Source organism: Tetrao urogallus (genome assembly GCF_951394365.1).
Source record: "Tetrao urogallus genome assembly, chromosome: Z".
Taxonomy (NCBI): domain Eukaryota; kingdom Metazoa; phylum Chordata; class Aves; order Galliformes; family Phasianidae; genus Tetrao; species Tetrao urogallus.
Window position 1 is genome coordinate 32,565,038 of NC_136816.1, and position 26,383 is coordinate 32,591,420.

Sequence of the window (26,383 nt, forward strand, 5' to 3'; positions counted from 1 at the left end):
AAGGGAGAAACCGGCTCCAGAACTGAGTTCTGGGGATCACTACTAGTGACTGATTACCAAATACACATTTCTCAATTCAGTATGAAACTTAGAGCTCAGTCAGTTCACCATCCAGTGTAACAGATACCTGTTCATCTCACAGTTGGACAATTTACCCAGATAAAGATACAGTCTTGGATACTATCAAAGACCTTACCAAAACTCGGGAATATTCACCATCTGCTAAGTTTTATTGTAGAAAGAGATAATAACTCATGTAGGACTTCCCTTTATGAACCCATATTGATCACAACTTTATTTTGTAAATGCTTTTCAGTAAAATCCAAAGTAATGTTCTGTCTACCTTTTCCAGATACTGACATTCATACAAGCTATTCAAGACTGATAGTTCTTCATTCAAAGCCATTCAGATGTTTGTACCCAAAAAGGATACATCAGGCCTTAACTGAGATTCCAAGCATTTAATTTCTCATTACTGAATTCTGGTTGCCAGAACAGAGCACCTTAACTTCTTGTATTGTCTCACTGTTTTGTGAATATGTGCTCTGAACAGTGAAAATCCTTTTTATACGTGGGCACTTTCCTTTACTTAAATGGTTACAAAATGTATACTGGCAATATAGGTCAACATTTTGTGTATCATTTCAACTTTCATTTTGACAACCAGGAGCATTTTGGAATTCAGCATCCTTCAATACAGAAATGTCCTATCTGCATTTCCCTACTTTCCATGGAGAATTCAGTGCGGATGTATCGTTTTTCTTTAAAACTACTGCTTCCTCTGGAATGTTTTTAGAAAACCTGGGAATTCAAGACTTCATAAGGATAGAATTGTATTGTAAGTAGCTACATTGAAGGTTTTGGGGTTTGTTTTTAATTACTATTATTAATATTACTAATATTATTATTTTAAATTTTAATCTGAATATATAAGAATTAACTAATGGGGGAGTATTTAAAATACATTCTTTAGATTTACTACTGTTATTACTCCTGATGTAGCTTTGGCATTTCTCCCCATATCATTTTGTTTTGCCCCTTTGCTTTTATCTTTATGTCTCATTTTCTTACTGATCAACTTCAAATATTTTCTTGAACATGATATAAATTATATAAATATATATGTGTATAATGCATATTAATTATACAAAATATTACTTTATAAACATTAGTGTATCTGTATTAAAAATTAAAATGTTGGGGTTTTTTTTACCAGTGTTAACTAGTTTGCATTATTAAAAATAGCAAAAAAGCCCCTTCTGTTTTGATTTGTTTACAATTTAATTATAGAATCTTCTCTAATGCTTTTTTTTTGTTTTTAGTCTCAAACCATATTCTGAAGTTACCTTATTTTCATTAGTGCTTTTTAACATGTTCACCATTAATTGCTTTCTGTTAAAATTCTGTGAATAGGTGAAAACACACTACAATAATAATCTCGGTGCCACGCAATACAGAAAATATGCTAGGTCAGAACTTCAGTGGGAATTCTCTGAAGCAATAACAATGTTCCTCCATGACATTTTTGATGCTTTTCCGAACTCAAAATAATGGAAACTTTAAAAAAAATCTTTTAAGAAATAAATTTTTCTGGATTTTCTGGACAGTGGACAAGATAGCATAAGTCTGTCTTTATGGTAATGATATGCAGACAAACATGTCATTTGTCACATTCCTTCATAAGTATCCTTCAGTTGTGCAAAGTATTATATATTGTGGTTTTGTGGACTTGTGACTAACAAGGCATTAGAGAAAGCTGAATTTGCCTGTTATTTCAGCATTTGAATCATAATTTAAAACTTTATTACACTGTTCATCAAACTGAAAACATTTCTTCACTTCCAGAGAAGGTCATAATTCAGTGAGTGAATTTTAAAAACTATTCTTTTTTATGTGCAGTATTGTTTATTCTGAAAACAGAATTATATCTTTGTACTAAAGGCAATATCAGTCATTATTAACATAATTTATTGTACAGATTCATTTAGACATTACCATATAATCATATGGAATAGATTTTAACTCACCAACTTACACTTGATATGCTATTAATAGTTTCACAGATTAGTATAATAATACGATGATGAAAATTTCAGGTTCAGTGTTTCAGATGAGGACATGGTAGAAATGATTTAAAACTAATATATTATTAATATATGGCATTACATACTTCCTAACAAAATTTTTCTTAGCATTTTATTGATTGTTCTCCATCTTTATATCTAATGCTTCTATTTATGACAAAATAATCTTTAAAGCCCAACTTTATCGAAACAAAAGGAACAGTTCAATAATCAAATCAGGAAAAGTGAATTTTAGATCTGTTAGTTTTTATAAACCATTATAAATACTTCAGTTCATACATGATTTTCTAGAAAGCTTCTAGAAAAACATAATTTTTTTATACTAACTGCATTTTAAAACACAGAATAATTATTTTTTTAAGACAAAATCATTATCATTTTTATTGTTTTCTTTTTTTTTCCCCCAAAGAAATGAAGAAACCTCAAAACTTTAAACTTTTTTCTGAGTTCCTATAGTGTTCTGCACAGATAATTCTTCAAAGCAACTAAGTTAGTTCATCTCTGAAAGTTTTCTAAGTACCTGTATTACTCATATGACTGCAAGTTATATTCTCAAACTCCTAGTTTGAGTCCAAGAAACTATTTTACCTAAGTGTTCATGGAAGGATTATTTCTTATTTTGTAATAATGAGATAAAAAGTCATTGTGTACGGAACACAATACTTTAATAATTTTGATCTATAATAGAAGTAGCTTATAAAAGATCTAGTTGAAGCTGCTGTCAACCTACCACACAAATTTGCAACTTATTGTTCAGTATGAGCGGAAAGCTGTCTTTACTTTATTGAAAAAGCTCAATTGTTGTATTCTGTTGTTATTATTTGGAAATCACTTTTTCCTTCTGCATGTAACATTGTCTTGGTACTCTAAATGATTCAGCATGTCCTGTTGACTGCATTTTTTGTTAGTCATTTTAGCTACAGTTAGCTGCTGATCCACAATTGCTATTGACTGCATCTTCCAATCCACTTTGCCAGTCCGTGCCTGTGCTCTGCCTAAGTTCAAATGCATTAGGGTTGCAAGAGTCTCCACAGTGTTTGGAATATTTGTATCTAACATAAAGGCAAATAGAGACCACAACACATTTTTACAGCAGAATAGCTATGCTCCAGTACAGAGCTTCTTTATCTACCCACAAAGTGCTCTTTGACCTGGATCTTCACCACAGGAGGACATATTTTAGAACTTAGTCAGCATCTCTCTATATCCTGTGGCAAAATTTCCAAAGGTAGATTGATCATGGTAGTTTTAAAAGCTAATTTTCTTCTAAGCTTGCAGTGCTGTTGATTGCATCAGAGTTGCTCAAAGTATTATAAAATGTATTTATCTCTTTTTTGATATATTTTGATCATATTCCACCAGAAGCACATAGGGTTATAATTATAATTAAGTCTTTGGAACTTCTGGGACTGGTTTCCTAGATCCAGATTGCATTACTTTTTTTTTTTTTTTTTTTTAATCAATGCTAACATAATCCATTATTTTGTTATTGATTTCAAACTGTCTTCCAGGTTTTTTTCTTACGTTTAAAATCTAAACAGCCACGTTATTTACCAGATCAGTCATTCTAATATGCAATTTTATAGGCTCATTGAGTGACTTCAGAGAAGAATTTGTATTTTCAGACTTCACTCCAACATTACCTAGAAGTATAAGACTTCGCTACAGAAGGTAGCATTCAGCAGAAATTCTTTTTACCCAGTCACATAGTTTCTATCCCCTTAGTTCTAATGTTTTTCTTTTTTTTCTGTTGTCTTACAGTACAAGTAGACTGAGTTTTCATGTGTCCAAAAGACACAGAATTTTCCCAAATTTCATTTCAGTAATGAAATTATTTTAGGTAATCATTATTTCTTATTTCTCTATGGACCTCTGATGATTTTTATGCAGAAAAGAAATCTGTTTAAAATAGAAGTTCTGCTTTAAAATTGACTGCACATTATGTTTTATTTTACTTCAGCTGCTTTGAAAACAATGCCTCCTGTTTACTGTCATAGAAACTACAACAGATAAAAGGAGTACAATGATACTATTTGAGGGAACAGATTCTCAGCCATAAAGCAGTATTCCGAAACACAGTTACCACTAATATTCATCTGTCATTCTAATATGCAATTTTATAGGCTCATTTAGTGACTTCAGAGAAGAATTTGTTTTTTAAGACTTCAACATTACCTAGAAGTATCATAAGACCTCACTACAGAAGGTAACACTTTGGTCAGTGATGAACAGGAGCCAGCATACTATGTTCTTAAATATCTGCAGTCTTTAATTCTCCCCAGTTATTTCTAATCTTTCTTTTCTCTTGGATTGTAGTGCAGTACAATGAGAGCTTTTCTGCTAGATTAACGGGAATTTCTCAGTTCTCTAGTCCTTTATTCAAATTCTTAATATTTTATAATATTGATAATATGTAATCCCATGTTTAAGGATTATTTCTTTGCATATATGATTATGCTTCAGTAGTATCCTTCACAGTTCAATCTTGGAACTGGTACCCGTTAGTATCCTTATCAATGACAGAGAATGAATGGCACAGAATGAATCAAAGAATCATAGAATGGCCTGAAAGGACTTCAGAAGGCTAGTTTCAACCCCCCTGCTGCGGGCAGGTTTGCCAACCACTATATCCAACTGCCCAGAACCACATCCAGCCTGGTTTTGAATGCCTCAAGAGATGGGGCATCCACAGTGATGGGATTGAGTGTACCCTAAGCAGGTTTGTAGATGACACCAAGATGAATGTTGCAGCTAAAACAACGGAAGGAAGGGATGCTGTCCAGAGGGAATAGGACACTCTTGAAAAGTCTTTGTGAAACTAATGGAGTTTTACAAGGCCAAAGGCATGGTGTTCCACTTACGTTTGAGCAAATCCAGCTATGTCTCCAGACTTGGAAAATAACTCCATGAGAGCATTTCTGCTGCAGAGAAACTCTTTGCCTATTCACATTTAGCGAAAGTCACTTGGTTGGTCAATATTCATATATCTGCCAATTGATCTGGCTCTTCTCAGGTAAAATTATTTTCTAGATCTCAGACTAAAACTTGCTCTACTGTATAATGCTTTTCGTGATCACTGCAAAATAATTTAAATGTTTATATAAATATTGATGTGTTCTTTTTAGCTCCATATGAAGTGATTTTTTCATTCGATGTTGGAAATGGACCTAATGAAGTTAAAGTGCAGTCACTCACTTTCTTGAATGACAACCAGTGGCATTATGTGAAAGCTGAAAGAAACATCAAAGAGGCATCCTTACAAGTAGATCAGATTCCTCAAAAGTCTCATGCTGCTCCACCTGATGGGCATTTTCGTCTGCAACTCAACAGCCAGCTTTTTGTAGGTATGCATTCATTCACCAGAATCTTTTCTAATTGCCATTATGAAAGTTTGACAGGAGAAAAAAAAAAAAAGTAGCATGGAAAAAACATAGCAAAGTGAGTCTTTTGAAAGAAGTTTGTGCAATGAGATTAAAATCTTCATTTAAAATCCATTGAGATGTAGCTCTGTCTTGAAATTAGAAATTCACTGTTTTGTCCTGTACTTATTACCAGGTAAATTTTCAGTTAAACTTTTTTTGAGGTTTGTTTGAAGAACAAGTAAGAAAAATAGTCTTCTGCCCTGTTCTAATGCATTTAATGAAATGATTAGACTGTGTTTATTTAGTATGGTAAATGAGATAAAGAGATTGTTCTTTGATGTCACTTAACCAGGAGAAGTACAGATCTATGATCGTTTCCGACCAAATTCATGAAAGCTTGAAAAAATGAAATTTACATGAATATTTATTCTTCAGAAAATTTTATGTATTTACATAAAATAGGTGAAAAGCAGAAAGAAAATTAATTTTAAAATGGACCTAATGTTTATCTAAGTATTCCACAGCATTGTGTTATGATACATCACAATATATTAGTGTTTTTACCATAATCTTGGTATATTCTTTCACATGTGAATTTTTGGTGTAGTTTTTTGATGTACAGTGTAAAAGTATGTGAACTTTGCTTAACCTTTACAAAATTTTCTATCTTTAAGTTCTGCTGCAAGATGCATCAGATTAAATTATATTATTTTTAGTTGCTGCATTTTAAGAAGGAGGGAAGCTAAAGGTAGTAATATTATGACACTAAATGTAACTAAATAAACTACTAACCCTTAGGAAAAAAATGGAGAGGTAACCTCTTTACACTGCAATCAGAACTTAGAAGTAAAGCTAAAAAAGCATAAAGGGAAAAAATGGAGGCTAAATCATTCAAAATCATTTTATTTTGGTTAAAAGTATGGAGGAGTAATTTTCAACAAAAATACCCATGTTTTTAGCTGCTGCAAAGTTAGTAAGAGCCTTAAAATTTGTTTAAATTGATAAGAATGAACTAGAAAACACTAAAAAGACTGGTAACTTTCTGTTTAATGTACCTATAAATTATGTTGCTCTATTTCCAGTTTTATTTTCATGCAAATATGAACAGTTGAAAATATATCAGTTTGAACATACCAGATTTGATATGTAAAGGAAGATGAAATTCTACAGGTGTTTCTGGCAAAATCAAATTGAAATAGTTTTTTAATGGTAATGAGAGTGTGAGTTGATCTCTCTTTTAAATAATCCTTCTCTGTGAAATTATTGAAAACTGTACTGACTTGTATTGATAGTAGTACTTCACAGTAAATTTTATTAAATAATTAACCACCAAATCAAATGTTTCTTTTGCAAAATTATTTGACAAGAGGTGTTTGACTCTCTTTGTCAAATAGTTTGAGATTCTGGCAAACCTACATATGCTTACCGCTTTTATGGAGGTAAAAAAAAAAAATTTTGACACATCTGTAATCAAGCTGTCCAGTTTGTTTTCAGATAATGTTAGGTGAATAATTTGCTGGAGAATAGTAATTTTGTTATTTTGCTTCTGATAGGTTTTTATTGTCTTGCTGTTCTTTAGTTATGTGTTTTCCCTCCTTGAATATTATTGAATGTCCTGATATTAAAACAAAGTAGCATTCATTATAGCACTATATATCTTGAAGTCCCTCATGGGTTTTACAATTATGTTGAAATAACTTAGGACAGAATTGCTCTTGATGGTCAACAGATTCATCATGAGCAGTATATGTCCTCGTGACCAAGAAAGACAGTGCTATTCCACATTGCATTTAAAAGAGTGTTTACAGCAGGTCAGTGGTTGTAACCTTCTATTCTGCCCATATCTAGAGCACTGTGTCCAGTTCTGGGTTTCTTGGCTCAAGATAAATAGGAAACTTCTAGAGAGAGCCAAAAAGATGATGAGGGATCTGGAGCATATCCCTTATGAAGAAAGGCTGAGTAATCCTGGTCTGATCAGCCTAGGGTTAAAAATGAGAAGAAATCTTATCATTACTCATAAATTACTAATATGTGTAAGCCAAGCAGATGGGGCCAGGTTTTCCTCAGTGGTGCAAGAAAACATAGGACAATGGGTTCAAACTGGAACATAGGAAGTTCTATATGAGCATGGGGAAAACTTTTTTATATTGAGGGTGATAGAAATCTGGAACAAGCTGCCAAGAGAAGCTACAGAGTCTCCTCTGAGAATACTCAAAACCCATCTGGACACATTCCTGTGTAATTCACTGAAAGGAACCTGCTATAGAAGGGAGGTTGGTCTGGATGACCCCCTTCAAACCCTACAATTCTGTTTCTGTCATTCTTTGAGACTGAAATTTGCACTGAACTGTTTAAGAGCTATAAAATATGAATAAATTTTTACACATCTGTTATCACGAATGTTTAGAAATATATGGATTTTTTTTTTTTTTTTTTTTTTTTTTTTTAGGTGGAACAGCATCCCGGCAGAAAGGATTCTTGGGATGTATTCGATCATTACAGCTAAATGGAATAGCCCTTGACCTGGAAGAGAGAGCTAAGATAACACCAGGAGTTGAACCAGGGTGTCCTGGACATTGTAGCAGCTATGGTAACTTGTGTCACAATGGTGGAAAATGCACAGAGAAATACAGTGGATTCACTTGTGACTGCACTTTCTCTGCCTATGCTGGGCCATTTTGTAAGAAAGGCAAGCCCGACTTCCAACTTCATCAGTTTTGAAAATAGCAGCAGAATATGGTCTTTACTGCTCTTAAAAGATATATCTAAATGCTTTCAAAGTGTTTGTTATACTTAATATTGTCATTCAACTGAATGTGTTCAGTAAGTGTTTTATTAGCACTGTCTTCTGGAGATACATTCAACGTGTTCTGTTTTAAAAAAGCTATACCTTTCAGATACCTACCAGTATGCTTTCTTTAATGTTATATAATAGATTTCTTAATTCGGATAGCAATAATATGCTTAACAAACTTTTGGATTTCTGCTTTTCGAATCTTAAAACTAATTAGAATATCAGCAGAAAAAAAAACTAGATTTAAAAAATAAATCAAGAAACCAAAAATCCTTAAGACTTTATTACTATTGCTATTGTCCATTTTAGAGAAGTTCTTTGCTCATAGTGTTATAACATGGGTAATTAAAAATCATTAAGAATGAAGTCCATCTAGAAATTACTGTATCTGCAAACAATTCTTATTTTTTAAAAATTTCTTCTTCCTTCATGCATTAAATGCATTCTGCAAAGTACTTTGTGGTTTAAATGCTATAACTTCAGGTTCCTCTAAACTTGTGGGCACATCAGCCTAGCAACTACTGCCATGACTGCTGCCACCTCAATAAAGGCCTAATTCCTTTCATGTCTTTCACTGTGAAGCTAATACCATGGATGAAAAATGATATGCTTTCAGCAAAGAGAAGAGGTTAATGGTTAAACTCCATGATTATTAGTTTGCTGTGGCTTAGTGGGTCTTGTTGCTGAATATATGGGTTGACCTACAGTAATTTTGATATATTCTTTCAAAGGAACTGAGCCATGTTATATCAATTTCAATAATTTTTCTTAATGTTTGAAAGCATTATAGGGTAAGAAAATTATTTTTACTAGGAATCTGCCATGAGGTGCTGCACACACACAGTTGCCCTCTCTGTATGATTAATACCTGAAAAGATCATAATCCCGGTTGCATTCTTCTTTTCTTTCATCTGACCGGTCTCTTTTCCTGAACAATTTTCAAGTGCAAACAAGTTTAGTTCTGAGATTAACCTCCTGCATCCATATTTCTGTAGAAAATACATATGAGTAAATGTGTGGATTTGAGGATGTCAGACAATAAATAAACAAATCATATTAAAAAGCAGATGTCATATTCAAAACCAGACAATAAAAGCACTTAATACAATGGATCTTTAAAACATATGTGAAACTGTCTTCCAGTTCTAGCCCCAGAAATAGTCTTGCTATTCTTTACAGTTCTACATATTAATCCTTTTTATGTATGTATTAATATATTTATCACAATAATTTAATGTACTTCTTTTTTTCTGTTCTTTTTCCCCCGTGGTAGAATTTCATTCTTATTATGAATGATATTTAAAAACGGAATTGCTTTTCATTTCAGAGATCTCTGCTTATTTTGGGACTGGCACTTCTGTGATATACAGTTTTCAAGAATACTACACCTTTGATAAAAATTCCAGTTCTCACGCTTCTTCTTTCTATGCTGATATGACTCTGAACAGGGAAGTAATTACATTTGCCTTCCGAACAACACGGACACCAAGCTTATTGCTTTATGTCAGCTCCTTCTACAAGGAATATCTCTCTGTCATTTTATCCAGAAATGGTGAGTTTTCAGCTAGACTGTTTAGAAGCAATAATGAACCTCATAGCTGTCATCTCTGATTCACTTTAATTCCCAGAACCAAATAGCAAAATAATTTTTTTTTTAAGTTATATCTTTTTTTTTTTTTTTTTTTTTTTTTCAGTTCTAATATGCATTGCTATCCACCCCCCAAATCATTCCTATTGCTGTAATTTCAACTTCTATTGCTTTTTATAACTTGCTGGCAAAGTTAATTTTTTTCTGGAAATCCTTTAGAAATACATATATGTGTGTATTTAGACTTTGATCTGGATTGAACAACAAAATATATCTTCTATTTCCAAAGAGAGTGAATTGTCAATTACTAATGATAAATAATAAAATACTTCTTGAAAGTTTATACATATATTTATAATACATATTTCTCATCATATTCAAAATTAATCAGGTTCCAATCCACGTTACATAGCAGATGTCAAATTATATTTTTACTATTTAAACTGAACATGAAATTTAAATTGGATCTTTGTTTTATGTTCTTTTTTTCTTGCCTTTTCCTTGTCTTACTTTTAGATATATTTTTTTGTTTTTAGCCAAGAGATTCAATTAAAAGCAAACAAACAGAAACACACAAACAAAAACACAACCACCCAACACAGACTGAGTTGAATCTTTGAGTGTATAAAAGATTGTTTGCAGTCACACTTGCTCTATGCTCAAAGAGAATGTGGCTTTTCCAGATACAGATTTGGATGAGGAATAACACTAGCGTCCTCAACAAATCAGGGAGAATGTTTTCTACTTGTGACTGCCAAGAGTTTTTACAGGGTTTTGCTTTCAGAGAACTAGTACAAAGTTCCAGTACCTCTACATCTTATCTCTGATAAGAAAACTATGATGCTTTTGTCGTAAAAAGCCTGTGTGATATGTGTAATGACAACATACTGAAAGTCAACAAGACTGGGAAGAGGGATAGACTTGATTCTTTATGTCCTTATTAACTAATTAGAGATTTACAGACGTGGACAGTGTAAACAACATTCAAGAGCAATACTAGTGAAATTTAATAAGATTCAAGGTGGACTCTCCTGTTTTCTGAACTCCTTCACAGAGGAATCTATGTAGAACTGGATCCAAATTCAGTCCCAGACGTTGACAACAGCTTATGTCCAATGGATGAGGAATCTCTCCCATTGAGTTATGAGGTTCAGAGTGAACTCCCTAAACTGTTTGTACTGAAGAGGTAAATAGCCTAGATGCAGTTGAGTCCTGGTCTAAGACTTTATATATTGTTTATGTTGAAAAGATTTTATGCTCAAAGGCAACTTGATATATAACCTTAGTAAAGTTTATTAAGCTTTGGAAGCTATTAATCATTTACTAAGGATCTGTAGCAACAAGAAATCTTGGCATCAAGGAGTAAGGGTTTTCTGCATCAGGTGTTAACCTCAAGAGGCTTCCCTAGTGAAATGGAGATCTTGCTGTGCATCCTATTGCCATACAGGAGAGCTTAATAGTTAAAGTTGAGGTAAGATTATTATCTTGTATTCATTTAAATTGATATTTTAGCCGTAACTTGATGGTACATGCTGAATTCTCAGCTGTTGAGTAAGGTGTCTGGGCTATTTTCTTGTTTTTTATTTTCCCAGAGTCCAAGAATGCTGCCAACACGACTGTCCTGAGTGATTATCTTTTCTATTGCCTTCTTCCATTTCTCACATTAATCATTTAGTTGAGTTAATCCTTAGAAATTAAACAATTTTTATTTTCAAATAAAGGAGACATATATGATCTACCCTGCCTGTTGTGCAGTTAGTGAACTATAACATTTACTCTGTTTATAATTGCAGGAAGTTTACAGGTCAGATACAAGCTAGACAGTCATCAAGATCCTGATGTCTGCAGCATCAACTTCAAAAGTATGGCTGATGGACAACTACAACATGTGAGGATTGACAGAGAAAAGGAAACACTCTTTGTAGAGGTACTTCAGCTATATTTAAAAAAAAAAAAAAAAAAAAGAAAAAAAGGAGTTTTATCATCGAAGTACACTACATTTAAAACAAACGTAATAAATTGCGACAGCAAATACTTACTTCCAAACGAAATGTATGTTATTATCTCAAATAAATAAAGCAAAACAAATACTGGGCAGTGGAAACCTGGTTAGGCAATCTCCTGGATCTTTTCTTTTGTCTAAATGTCAGATTTTCCTCATTATTTTCCATTAATTGTTTTAGTTAGTTTTTCATGAGTACGTGATCACTATTAATAATCTGAGGTCTTGGATTTTCATTTTCATTTCAGATTAAACATTATACATTGTTCAATATTTAGATAATAATTTAAACGTACTATTCTCACTGATTCTTTTTATGTGAAATGAGTATGATTATTAAAGAATACTTTTTTTTTTTGTGGACACTGGATGAATAGAACTATTCAGTTTGCTCATTAATTGTTGGATACTGGCACTTTGGGGCTAGAGCTCAGTTTGTTTAATTTTGCATTAGTAGAACATTTGATGGCAATTTGTTCTAGAGGTACACTAAGAAGAGTTTTATGGTGTAATATTTGATATTAAATATTCAGTGACTTTTTAAAAATGGAGATAACTTTATTCATTGTTTTAGAAATTTATCAGTTTTATTTACCCTTATAATGACTACGGAGGAATTATCCTGCTTGGTTTAACAAAAGTGGTTTGGATCCGTAAACAATAACACAGCTATAAGCAGTGAGATGAGAAATCTGATAATCAATTTTTTTATTGTATAGCTTTCAAACTTTTCCCCTTGCTTCTTTTAATTTTAATTCTCACCTGTTTTCTTGCAAATTTCAGCGAATATCACCTTCATTATTCTACTTTGTTATTCAATATACCATTTTGCAGGTTAACCAGAATGAAAGAATGAAATTTATTCTGTCTTCAGGCACAGAGTTCAATGCAATCAGATCTCTCATACTCGGCAAGATCTTAGGTAAGAGGAATATCACAGGCTTTTCTAAGATACAGATGAAAATGCCACGATAGCACATGAAAAATAATAACCCTAATCACATGGAAAGGGAGTTGTTATCTTAGATTTAATTAGCTACTTTGTCATCACAATCAAGGTAGAAACTTCAGTCCTGTTGAACTGAAATATAACAATCTGTAGTTAGTTTCCAAAAAACAACTAAGTGAATTTTACAAAAATTTCACATTCATTTCTTTTATGCTGTAATCAAGCATTATAAAACAAGTTTTTCATTCTCAAAAAAAAAAAAAAAAAAAACCTACCATCAAATCATACACAAAGTCCACAGAAACATGTACTGTATTTCAAAAGATTATTGTAACCAAATTTGATGTAAAAAGGGATAAATTTATAGGAATTACTTTCTAAAAACAAATTAGGGTATGAAAAATATTGATTTGGTGCTGATTCATTAATAAAGTTCTGTTTCTTTGTAGTTATGATTACAACTGTACTTTCCAATCTGCTCTTAGTTTATAATTTTTGTTAAAATAAAGTATCTTAAACTAGAATTATTAAAATCTTTTTATTTACATATCATCAGATTGGGAAACCTTAGTAATAAAGTAAGATTTGATTCCAGTTAATAGTTGAAGGTTAGTCTCCTTATAAAATAAAGTCTATTCTTTCATACTCCAGTATCAAGTAAAGACCAATTTTGTATTCAGTTTAATGTGATTTATTTTAGACGAAATGTTTTAATTATGGACATCAGGTAGATTTCCAGGATCCAAATATCTACCTGTTTTGGTAGGGTACCTTTGGGAATAATGTAACATCTTTGAAAAAATCAGTGTTTCTGAAATTATGACAGATCTAGAAACATTTTCCTGACTATGAAGATACGAAATAATGATATTTACAAATAATTTTTTACTGATAAGCAAAACATTACTTAAAAAAATCTCCACCAGAAGATTGATTAGTCACTTAAGTCTCAGACTATGTCTGTCTGACATCTATTTATGATTGCCTCCTATTTCTTTCCATGGAAAATGTAACAGTCACAAAAAGCACAGTAGCACTATTTGATAGAGCAAATTCTCAGCTAGAAAATACTATTTTCTAACATAATCACATAGTTGCATTTTAACCAGAAATGTACAAGAGCCTGCATGCCATGCTTTTCAAAATCTGCACAAGTTCGGTAGTCCCACTCTTTCCACAATGACATCATTGTTGCTAAGAAAATATTGACTACACAGTCCATTTTTCATAGAGCAAATGGAAGAAAGAGTGGAAGAAATGGAAGAAAGAAAGAGCAAATGTGTACTGGGTGTGGTAGCCCAGTCAAGATAGGCCATGTGCTCAAGGTCTTTGAATTTATATGACACCTGGAATTATCATGTTATAGGAGAAGTTTGTCTTCTTTGCTGTCTCGGAAGTTCTCTGAAAATTCAAATGTTCTGCTTAGTTAGCATCATGACATACTTGTCAGAGTTGATGGCTTGCCTGGGCTACAGGAAATCTGGAAGTATCATTCTCTTCCTATTACTGTGCAAACTGCTTTACTCACAGAGTGTAATGAACTTTTTCTTCACTAGGGAATTCACAGGTCACTTCATCATGGACTGCTTTGATTCTCTACTTTGATTCTGGCTCATAGTTATGCCATCATGTCTCATAATTCATAATTCAACAGCTGTAGATAGCAATTCAGGAAACTGTCACCTTCACCCTTTTATTGGTTCACTACGTTCTGACAAACTTGCATATGATGTTCTTTCTGCTCCTGGATAAGCATTTGCAAGACCAAACTGGTACAATATTCCACTATTCCAATATTGCTACCATTGTTCTCAATGCACTGAAACATTCAACTTCATGTACAGTTCCCTGGTTGTAATCTGCTAATTTGTACATATGAGCAAATCAAGATGCTCTTCCTTTTCTGGACTTAAAGCTGTGCATGACTTTCCAGAACTTCACTTGTTTTTCATGACACTATCAATTTCACATCACTGCAGAAAAACACCACTGCCTGCCTCACTTCTCACATTCATTTTTTGGTCTTCATAAACATTCATCAAGCATAAATGAATGTCAGTGAGTGCAATTTCTTTTTCATAAAGGATTTCATTGACACACCTTTGCTTTATTCATAATTCCATGTTTGTTGCATTGGCATGTCACTCAGATGGAACATCACAGGGTCACATCACTCCCGTTTAGAAGACTAGGAGCAAGGAGGACCCAGGTCCAGTGAGTCTCAACTCTGTGCCTGGGAAGATCATGGATCATCCTCCACAATGTGCTTGATCATAGGAGGAATGAGCGTGTGATCTGAGACAGCCAGCACTGCTTCACTAGGGAAAGGTCGTGCTTAACCAGTCTGGTGGCCTTCTATGATGAAGTGATGGCATAGCTGGAAAGGGAAAGGTGACTGGTGTCATTTACCTGAACTTGAGCAAAGCATGGTCCACCATCCTTATCTCCAAATTGGAGGGATGCGGATTTGATGGATGGATAAGAAATTGGTTGAAAGGCCACAGACAGAGGGTGGTGTTCAATGTTCTATGTCCAGGTGGAGACCGGTAACGAGTGCTGTCCTCCAGGGTTCAGTCTTGGGACCTTTTGGGACACTTTAACAATGACGTCAATGATGGAATAGAGTGCAACCTCAGCAAGTTTGCTGACAACACCAAACTGAGTTGTATGGTTAACACAATGGAATGAAGGGATGGCACTCAGAGTGACCTCAACAGACTTGAAAGGTGAGCCCGTGTGAACCTAACGATGCTCAGCACAGCAAAGTACAAGGTTTTGCACATGGACTGGAGGAATCCCAGGTATCTATACAGGCTGAAAGGAGCGGTCCTTGAGAGCAGCCCTGCGGAGAAGGATCTGGGAGTCTTGATAGATGAAAACCTTAACATGAGCCAACAGTGTGCTCTTGCAGCTCAGAAAGCAAATGGTATCCTGGGCTCCATCAGAAGAGGGGTGGCCAGCAGGGATAGGGAGGTGATTGTCCTCCTCTACTCTGCTCTTGTGAGGCCACATCTGGAGTACTGTGTCCAGGTCTGGAGCCCGTAATACAAAAAAGACAGAGAACCTTTGGAGAGGATCCAGAAGAGAGCCACGAGGATAATCAGGGGACTGGAGCACCTCCCCTATGAAGAGAGGATGAGGGAGCTTGTTCGGCGTGGAGAAAAGAACGTTGCGGGGATCATTGCAGCCTTTCAGTACCGCAAGGGAGGAACCAGCATGTGGCAAGGGGGCTGGAGATTCTTGATCCTTGAGGTCCCCATCCAACCTTGGCAATTCTATGATTCTGTGATTGTCTCTGCAGACATCTGTTGCAATGCAATACAGTTTAAAGGAAAATTGGTGAGAAGATCCAACTTCTTCTGCTGTTTCACTAACCAGTCACCTCTGAAGCAGAAGACTATTATAAAAATAGAAGGCATCATTTTTGGAGCAGTCCCTGTACTATGTTCTAAGTAATAATGACGTGTTTCTGACACATGTGAATTCATACACATATAAAAATATCACTTCCAAACATACCCTACACACAATTTTTCAAGGAAAATAATACAGGGGAAGAAAACCATAACAACACAATTAATTCAGATTCAAAACTGAGATTTACCATCATCTTCAATATCAGCCCATTAAATTATTTGCACTTTATTTTTTTCAAGGATATTAGTTTCGCTTTCCAAGTCAAGTGAGATAAGGATGTAATTTTAGGATGCTTTTCTTAGATACGAATTATAGATGAATTTTCACCACTTCAAGAGAGTGTGTGGCTTTGAGTGAATTCTTTCAAATCAAGGCATAATATCCTATGTAGCTTCCTCAAACAATGTAAAAATGCGTTATTTCAAGACTGAGGAAAAAGTTTTCTATGCTGTAGTGAAGTAAATACTGAATAACAGTTGCTTTAAAAAGTATATTTCTGTGTATGCAAATCTTGTTTTGATTTGAGATTTCAAATAGTAATAAAACACTAACTTCTGAAAGCATTTTATAAATCCTTGAATTTTATTGAGCTTCCATTATATAGTATGTATACAATTCCAGTCCAGAAGATTTCTGGGAAGTATTTCAAAATCTGTGTTCTTTTTCATCAAACTTTTAGCTGGACTATCTTTTTTAGCCTTATTTACAATAAATAGGAATTTCAGGATAAGGATTTCATTTGGGAAAAGAAAGACGTTGCTTTCACAATCCTAGACAAAAAGCCAATACTTAAAAACTTACATCCATGGATTTATATGTGATAAGTAACCTTCGTGTTCGGTTGGCAAAACAGTTTGGACAATGGTCAATTTTTCGCCTGTTTTTTTTCCCTCCTTCCTTGTTTTATGCTTAGCAGTAACTGAAATGACTGCTACAGAAGGAACTCTCACTTGTGACAGAAAACAAATGTCTGCTGCATTTCTACTGTTGATAAAGCAAACAGAAGTTTCAGTGGAGTACCATCTATTTCTCTCAGTCAAGTATTCTCAGTGGTAAATAAAAAGGGAAAAGGACTTGAACAGTTTAAGTGATTTCCCTGCTTATCTATACTTCAACTAAAACTGAAAGCAACAATGCAAATACTTCTTTAATTATTTACAATTCAATTTCAATAACAGCATAATGATGTATACAATGTCACACATTAACCATAGAAAACAAAATGAAATAGTTAAAACGCACACTATTGAATGAATGGAAATCAGTGGTGTGTAGGCATAATAATTTCCAATTTTAATAAATGCCATGCAAAAATCTTGGTCAAAATAAGATGTTTATACCAGCAGAAACCTACTAAATTCTTAAGATTTTATAACAGTCTGTTGCAAACACACTGTGAATAATTCCAGATGAAAGTTTATCTGTGAAAGTGAAATGAGTATTTATTTTTTACTTAACAGATGAAAGTTAAATACATATATATGTTTGAAACAAAACTGGCTGATATGGGGGAAAGGAATCCAAGCAAATGATATATGACAAGTTTATTAGACAACATAAAAAAAAAGACAGCTTAAGCATCGTAACAGTAGAAAGGTGGAAAGTAATCTTGTCATGGTATAGTTCTCTTGGAATTTTCCACTTGGGATTATTATATATCTGAAAACTTTCAGTAGAACATAGAGAAACAAAATTCAGGATGAAAGCTTGATTCATTTGTTTGTTTTGCATTTGCGACTTCTTTGAAAAAGATAATATAGCTTGAACAAACTACTGAAAATTTTGACTCTACTTAAAAAGTATTGATCTGAAGATACGTAAAAATATGAATAAAGTTTTCAAAAGATATAGGCATCTATAAACAACTCTTTTAATATCATTTGAAGTCAGTTGACCAAAGCACTAAAGCTGGCAAGAGTTTTTCTTCCCTAAACATCTGTACTTTTTGTAGAAACAGTGATCGAGCTAATCAAGTGGTCTGCTCCGTAAGTCTTTACTAATTAATGTTTCTAAAATTTGAATACTGCCTTTCTTTCCACTTACAACATTAATCAAAGAGCAAAATGAAATATAATAGAAAATCATTCATACTTCAAGACATAACAGACTTTTCGTGACAAAATGGAATCTGCATTGCTTAAGTGAATCCTTTGAGTTGTTTTATTTTGATTCTGCACATTGAAAGAATTGAATAAGACCCTCTATAATTACTACCATAATTGTAGTAGGAGATAGATTGTTTTTATCATATATTTTTGGGATTTTCTTTTTCTTGTAATCTCAGATTGAAGTCATTTTTATAAATGAGAATCTAGCAGATGGATAGGTAAGGCACTCATCAGACACAATACAGATACAGAGGAAAGTCAACCTCTGACTATTTTTGCTTTGGAACTTGCTATAGTAGCTAAAAGCATTTCTTTAAAGTAGCTAAAAGACTGGCAACTGTCATCTGTAAGAAAACAGTATTGAAGGTATCTGACTACTTTTTCATTAAAAACAAAAAAGAAAGGATTCAATGAATCTATATATGTTGCCGTAACTCAAATATATTCAGAGGAATTCAGGTTAATTTTTCACTTATTCTTCTGTCAATTTAAATCACGTAGTGCATTTTGATTAATTATGTTCTCTTCCTTTTGATTAACAGAAAACAGTGATGCAGATGAGGAGACTATGAAAGCAAATTCCCAGGGTTTTATTGGATGTCTCTCTTCAGTGCAGTTTAACCATATTTCACCTTTGAAGGCTGCACTACAACACCGAAGCGCAGCCCCCATCACTGTTAAGGGGCGTATCATTGAATCCAACTGTGGCAGTTTAACTGGGCTTGACTCAACATTAAGCGAAACAACACATTCATTTGCAGGTAGCATATAGTTCCCGCTTGTTCTAATGTAAGAAGCAAATTATGAATACACATTACCTGAATTATGTATTTTATATTTACTTTTTTTTTTCTCTTCCATATAGTTTACTATCTTAAGATCAGTTTGAAAAACAATGCACTTTCTTTCCCTCAGATTTTGTTACTGTAAATTTTAGTAATATTCGCTTAACTTCTGTGAAAGTACTCAGATACATATAGTTTATCTATACAATGCTGTATATGACCTTTTACAACACAAGAATTTTGTGAAATCCTTTCTTTAATTTGTCTGGTTTTTTTCCTTTTCTTTCTTACTGCAGATCATTTTGGACCAACAGATCAGAGAGAGCCCTTAACTCGTGCAATCAGAAGTGACTCTGCAATTGTTGGAGGTAATAGCAAACACCAGATGTATTGAGATTTTTTCTTTATGTTTTTTATAATTGTGAGTCTTTCAATGCTGCAATTAAATCAGAGGTGGAGTTATGTGCATAAGGAAACTGGAATAAAAGTTTTCATTTTATTGCAAGCAGTAAAAAAAGTGAAAAATTATGCAGTGTTTAAAAAGCAACCAGCAACTCACATTTTTAATTAAATAAGGTTGTGCCACAGGTGTTTTTGTGTGTTAGAACAATCTGCTCTAACACAAAGCATTAGATTTTGGCTACATTGCTAAGTTTAAAGTGAAGATAATGTTCCTTGGCAAGTCTGGACATAACAGACTTTTCGTGACAAAATGGAATCTGCATTGCTTAAGTGAATCCTTTGAGTTGTTTTATTTTGATTCTGCACATTGAAAGAATTGAATAAGACCCTCTATAAGAATAGAGTATAACTAGTATTGATTAACAGCTAAAAATGAAATGCACATGATAATTATTATTTCTATTGTTCGTTTGAAATACTGTTAACTTCAACTCATGCACTTTTTTTTTTTTTTTTTTCAAAATGGAAATTATCATCTACAGTTATTGTTTTCTAATCACTTGTTTTTTAACAGTGGAATTGTGCAAAATACATGTACATTAAAGTGCTCCTGAAGTAGAAAAGATTATAATCCCTTTGCTTTTATGATTGTCTGTTAAATAGCGGTTTATGATAAATGTCTTGTAACTTAAAAAATAATATGATAATCAGATAATCATGAATAAATAATATGAATTCAGATAATCTGAATGATAATCAGAATATGTATCTTCTGTTAATTTTGTCTTCCTGACCTACCATCTCACAGCACATCGGTAGTGAAGAAACCACATTTCTGTTTCTGTAGCCTAAATTAAGACTTCTCAGATGAATGTTAATAGGGATAATTTAGAATCAAGGGTTTTCAGGCAAAATTCAGTTTTAGCCAAAAATACATAAAATTGCGCACTTAAGACAGTTTTGGTTTTTTACCTTCAATGAATAGGATTGTCTCTCCTGAGAATATTCACTTGTCTGAATTGCAGGTTCTAATTATTCTCAAAGGAGATATGTCTGTTTACACTTAGGAAATTTGTATTTTGACTGTGTAATTGGTTGGATTTCTATTGGTTATTTCAGCAGGAAAGGAGTAGGGCTAGGAAAAGGTAACATCCTTGATCCATTACATTATCACTTCATTATTAGGAGTTTTCACTGCCTCAAAGACAAATGACATGGAGGCATTCCACAGAGTAAAAGCGTCAGGATTTCTCACTCAGGTTAAAACATTTAGGATTACTAAAGATAAAGTTACAGAAGAACCTGCCGTCATTGGTGCCTGCCATTTATTGTCTTTTATATTGACCTGCTTTGGTCACTACCTCCTAACAGCCCACTGTCTGGCCAGCCACACACTCTACACAATAGTGTTAAAACTGCTAAAAAGTTTTAATAATTAAACCAGGTAACTTACTTTCTCATACAGCAATACTTATGTCTGTGTATTTTTATTTAAAAAAGCCTTGAAAATTTAATATCTGAATTCTCTGAGAACAGAACACAAAATACATTTTCTAAGTTCAGCTGTGTATATAAACTCTGCCTCAATATACATTGCTGTTTTAGAAAGAAGATGCTATCTTACGTAAGTGCCAGCACACAAATATTATTTTATGTACTAGGTAATATAGCATGGATTTGCAATTTTAATAGTATTGACAATGAATTTGATTTTAAATTTCAAAATACATTCGTTACAAATCATTATGTGTTGTTTTTTTTTTTGTGGTTGCATGTTTGTTTGTTTTTAAGATAATAACCTCTCATATTTATTGTTGTTAAACATATAAAGTCAGTCAAGATGCATTTATACGGTACTTACAAGGGTCATCTACTGTGACTCTCTCATTTAATAAGAAACATATCGCCAGATATTTCCATGGATTTTAGAATGCGTAGAATGTGAAGGAGATAGTTTCATTCCTAAAATTAAGAATTTCTCATGGAGAGAAAAAAAATGGACAAGAAAAGATTTGATTGAAATTGTGCAGTCTGATCTTATTTAAAGCAATAATGGAGTAAGTAAGCTGGTATTCAAGGGCCACCTCTTACATGCTCAAAATCCTGAGAAATTGGAACGTAGGCAAGGAAGTCAGAAGACCTCCTTAAATCAACAAAGAGCTCATGGGCTTAATTAGTGGCAAATACAATGTCTACAGGCAGTGAAAGTAAGCACAGGTAATGTGGAAGAACTACAGAGAAGTCTGAGAAGCCAGAGATCCAGATTGGAAAGTTATAACCAAGATACAATAAAATCTTGCCAGGTACCAAGTACATGAAGGAATTCTACAGGTGTACCAGTGATAAACAGGGTCCAGGGAAGATGTGAGCCTCCTCTGGAAGGAAGCTGAAGGCCTGGTCATGAAGGATATGGGGAAAGTTGACGTGCTCAATGGCTTCTTTGCCTCTTTGCTTATTTGCTTCTTTGGCAAGGTCCAGTGGTCACGCTACTCATGCTCAAGAAAGCAAAGGTAAGAGAGGGGTGAAGATAGGGTTCAAGATAGGGTAAGTGAAGATAGGGTTCAGTAACATCTAAAGAATATGTAGGTACACATGTCCATGTGACACAATGAAATCCATCCATGGGTTCTAAGAGAACTGGTAGAGGAGGTTATCAGGCCACTACCTGTCAGATTTTAAAGACTATAGCAGTTCCCAGAGATTGGAAAGGGGGAAACAGCTTCCATTTTCAAGAAGGGAAATAGAGATCCAGGAAACTATTGGCCTGTCAGTCTCACCTCTTCAGTGCCTGGAACACCATGTAACAGATGCTTCTGAAAGGCTTAGAAAAGCACATGAAAAAACATAGGTGAGGTGATTGGTATTAAGAAACGGGACATCACTAACAGCAGACCATGTCTGAAAAACTTGGTGTGATGTATTACACTGTCTGTGGATAAAGGAACAGCAACTGACAGCATCTACCTGCACTTGTGCAATGCATTCTACACTGCCCTGCTCAACATCCTGGTTGTGAAATCGAAGAAAAATTTATTTGATTCATGGACCACTTGCTGAATCAGAAATTGGGTGGATGGTCACACACACAGAGAGTTGTGGACAACACCCCAATCAATACCACAATAATACCCACATGTATTCCAGTGACTAGTGTCATTTCTCAGGGGCAGCTGCTTAGACTGATGTTATTTATAAATTTTGTAAGTGACATGGACTTTGAGATAAAGTGCACTATAAGCAATGAGTGGTGCAGTCAACATTCTAGGTGGAAGAATCCTATGCAGGGGTACATAGATAGGCTTGAGAGGAGCGTCCTTGCCAATCTCATGACGTTTGACAGGGCCAAGCACAAGGTTCTGCACCTGAGTTGGAGCAATACAAAGCACAGGTACTTGTTGGGCGCAAAGTGGCTTGAGGAGAAAGATTTGTGGGTGTTGGTCGACAGAAGTCTCAAAATGAGCTGGCTGTTCATGTGTGCAGCACAGAAGATCAGCCATATCTTGGCTGAAAAGAAGCTTGATGAACAGGTTGAAGAACAGGCGAGGACAGGCTGAGAACAAGGACTCTTCAGCTTGGAGAAGAGAAGGCTCCAGAGACACCTTATAACAGACATCCAATACCTCAAAGTGGTCTACAGGAAAGCTGGAGAGGGACATTTTTGGGTGGCATTTAACAAAAGAATGAGGGGAAACAGCTTTAAACTGTAAAAGAGATGATTTAGACTGGATATCAAGAAGAAGTTTTTTATTGTGAAATAGGGGAGGTAATGAAACAAGTTGCCCAGAGAAGTTGTGAAATAATCTTCCCTGGAGGTATTTAAATTCAGGACGAACAGGGCTTTTAGCAACCTAGTCTAGTGAGTGGTGTCCTTGCCTATAGCAGGAGGTTCGGAACTAGCTGGTTTTAAGGGTCCCTTCTAATCTAAACCATTCTGTGATTCTGTGAGTTGCAAGATAAAGCTGTTGATTATTCCCTTTACAGTTAAACCTCGTACTTCTCTGGCTGTTTACTTTTTTTTAGGAAATCAGTCTTTCTTCCTGTCACTTTAAGAAGACTTCCCTTCTGTTCATTTTCTCTTTAAATTCTTCTAATTCTCCAACTCTGATTTATGAGATTGAAGGCCTGTGACCATCACTGACAGATGAAGAGAGAGCTAGAATTCAATAAGTTCCACATAGTTCTGTGGAAAATACCTTTTTATTCACTTCTCCTAATATTCTGGGCTAGTACCAATATTCAATGACTCTCCAAAATCTGTCATATGTTAGGCAATTGCTGCATAAGTCTCTTTGTATATTTGGTTTAAATCTCATCAGGTAGATATTATCCTATCAAATGGATTGTTAAAGCTGCTGTAAAGGAGGGCTCACAAAGTGATAACTGTTTAAGCAGAGAACACCTAGAATGTTAGAGCACGTTCCACAATCCTGAGTGAAAGAAAACAGCATGTTATTTTGTTTTTCTCAAAATATGAAGTGAGCTTTGCTTTTAGTTATTTTCGTAATTTAACTAGTAAATATTAATGATAGTGGAACAACTACAGAAATAGGATTTCTGTAAATGTAAAACAAAATGTAAAACATTTTATCCCACTACAGTATACCTAAGATCATTGTAAGGAGTTGGGATTTTCTTCTAAAAAGTGTAATAAGCATTAGATTTTCTGCCTCAACAGTCTGAAGATAAATAGGCTTCTCAACTTCCACCAGAATTTCTATGATCAAGTATTTCATACTTTCATTTTTAAATTCTCATCGTGAACTACATCCTACAGATAGAATCACTCATATTTGGTCTGAGGTAATTTGAATGAAGTGTTAGATATGAATTGGACTAATTCTTTGTTATCTTTTTTTTTTTACTGCAAAGTGGCTGAGGCTTTTCCTTTATGGGGTACATAGGCAGAGTTATTTTGAGAACCAAGTTCAAAATTACAGATTTCTCTTTGTCCTGCTCTTTTCTGACACTCCCTGACAGAGATGTTACAACCCCTCTAACTATCCTCTAACTTTTTTCTCTTTTTTTTTACTAGGTGTGATAGCAGCTGTGATATTCATCCTATTTTGTATGTCTGCCACAGTCATATGCATTTACAGAAAAAAGAGCAGTTATACAAAAAATGAGAAAAAAGGATCTGAAAATGAAGAATGTGCTGAATCTACACGGAAAAGTGAGCTCAGCATTCAAAACACAGCCAAGGAAAATAAAAAAGAATACTTCTTCTGATTGACATTCATGATTTAGTTTAACAGTGTAACAGTCTAAGGGGCTCTTGCTTATACAAAACCTGTTCTTGCGCTCTGCAATATATATCTGAATAAGTGTATCTCTGCAGTATAAATCTGCAGTGGATTTGAGACCTACCACGCTGCATATGTTCAGTCTCAGAGATTGGTATAGGGGCCTGTTTAAATTACATGAATTCCTTGTCTATTATAAAACAAACACATTTTATGTAACAGTGAATATTGTAATCAATTTCATTGTTGATATTTTCCAACTGTTCTGATGCGACCTTCTACAGTGAAGCTTAATGTACACACTAAATTTGATTTCTGAATGGGAAAATTGTTACTAAGATGTTGATATCCTTCTCTTTACGATTCTCGATTTTTGTTACAGATGAAAGGTGGATTGTAATAGTTTGGATTACAATTCAGTCATCTATATTATATTTATCCCTCTCACTTCCTCCGTCTGAAATGTTTCTTGAGTTGCTGATGACTGAAATCAATAACCATTAGTGGGCTTTGGAGTTAGATGTCCAAAACAACAGGTACATCTTTCCCCACACAGGTGGCCACTGCTATCATTGTCCCTTCATCTTCAAAAATGCTGCAAATCTTAAAACTGTAGAGTGTACAGTGTTCTAAAATGTTTTCACTCATGGTCAAGCGAAAATATCAAGAAAATATTCTAAGAATTTTAAATAAAATTTCGATCATAGAACTTGAGATTTTTGCTTGGAGAGATCTAGTCAAATATTAAGAATCATTACATGATGAAAGGACTAATGTTTATGCAACTCTACATAGAAATAATGTTTCTCCGTGAAATTGTAATTGCACATGTGAGATGAATTCCCAGAAAACATTGTATGTATGTTAAATATGCTTTAATCGTTAATATTAGTCTTCTAAATTATAGAATTTATTTATGATTATTATAACAATATAAATAACGAACTTAAAATCTAGCACATTAAAGCTGCTAATTCAACACCCATGCATAGAAGTATCTACCTAAACCAAATATTTTCAGATTCTTCAACTCAAATATAAACTTATGTTCATTATCCCGATGAATAACAGTTGCCTATGTTATGGCATATGAAATGGATATGAAAGGGATATGGATATGGAGTGTAGATTTAATATGTATAAACAGAAAAATTTAGAACGACTATAAACACTAAAATATCTGAAATACTCAAGTGTCCAGCTGGTAATGTCACAAGGTGAAGCTATGTGCTCTTCAGAAGAGACACGTGGGTATCAGTTAGAATGCCTAAAGTCACCTAAATTTGCAACAACTTAAATATTGAGGCAACTGATTCCTTATCCTACAGAGGATCTATTTTTCTTTTCCGATAGATTTTTCTGCTCAGAGAGCTAGGATCTAAGGACAGAGGTTCTTTGTCCTTGCATAACTTGAAAGTCAAAAAATTGAAGTATTTTTCAAGCTTATTTGTATCTATTGATTGATGTATTCATTGCGGTAACAGTCATTCAAAACTTAAAAAGTAAGACTTAGAAAACATCTGTCACAGATGCCCTAAAAGATAATTAAAGCAGAAAAAATTGTGATTATGTTAAAAATCATAATTTATTTCCATAAATGGAAGTTGTAAATATAAAATCCAAGCAGATGTATCTGTAATGTCATATTTCAA

At 33.9% G+C, this 26,383-nt stretch overlaps 1 protein-coding gene across 1 annotated transcript in view; it reads left to right on the forward strand.

The window, feature by feature from the left end:
- Positions 1 to 24,717, forward strand: part of CNTNAP4 (contactin associated protein family member 4) — a gene marked incomplete at both ends in the record, with an annotated part of 193,079 nt that extends 168,362 nt beyond the window's left edge. Inside the window, 9 exons of the mRNA XM_079548789.1 lie at positions 668 to 838; positions 5,210 to 5,428; positions 7,896 to 8,135; positions 9,568 to 9,792; positions 11,622 to 11,755; positions 12,665 to 12,752; positions 18,847 to 19,065; positions 19,386 to 19,457; positions 24,524 to 24,717. Of these exons, the coding sequence (XP_079404915.1) occupies positions 668 to 838; positions 5,210 to 5,428; positions 7,896 to 8,135; positions 9,568 to 9,792; positions 11,622 to 11,755; positions 12,665 to 12,752; positions 18,847 to 19,065; positions 19,386 to 19,457; positions 24,524 to 24,717 (1,562 nt within the window). The remainder of the gene's footprint in view (positions 1 to 667; positions 839 to 5,209; positions 5,429 to 7,895; positions 8,136 to 9,567; positions 9,793 to 11,621; positions 11,756 to 12,664; positions 12,753 to 18,846; positions 19,066 to 19,385; positions 19,458 to 24,523) is intronic.
- Between the last annotated feature and the right edge of the window lie 1,666 nt (positions 24,718 to 26,383).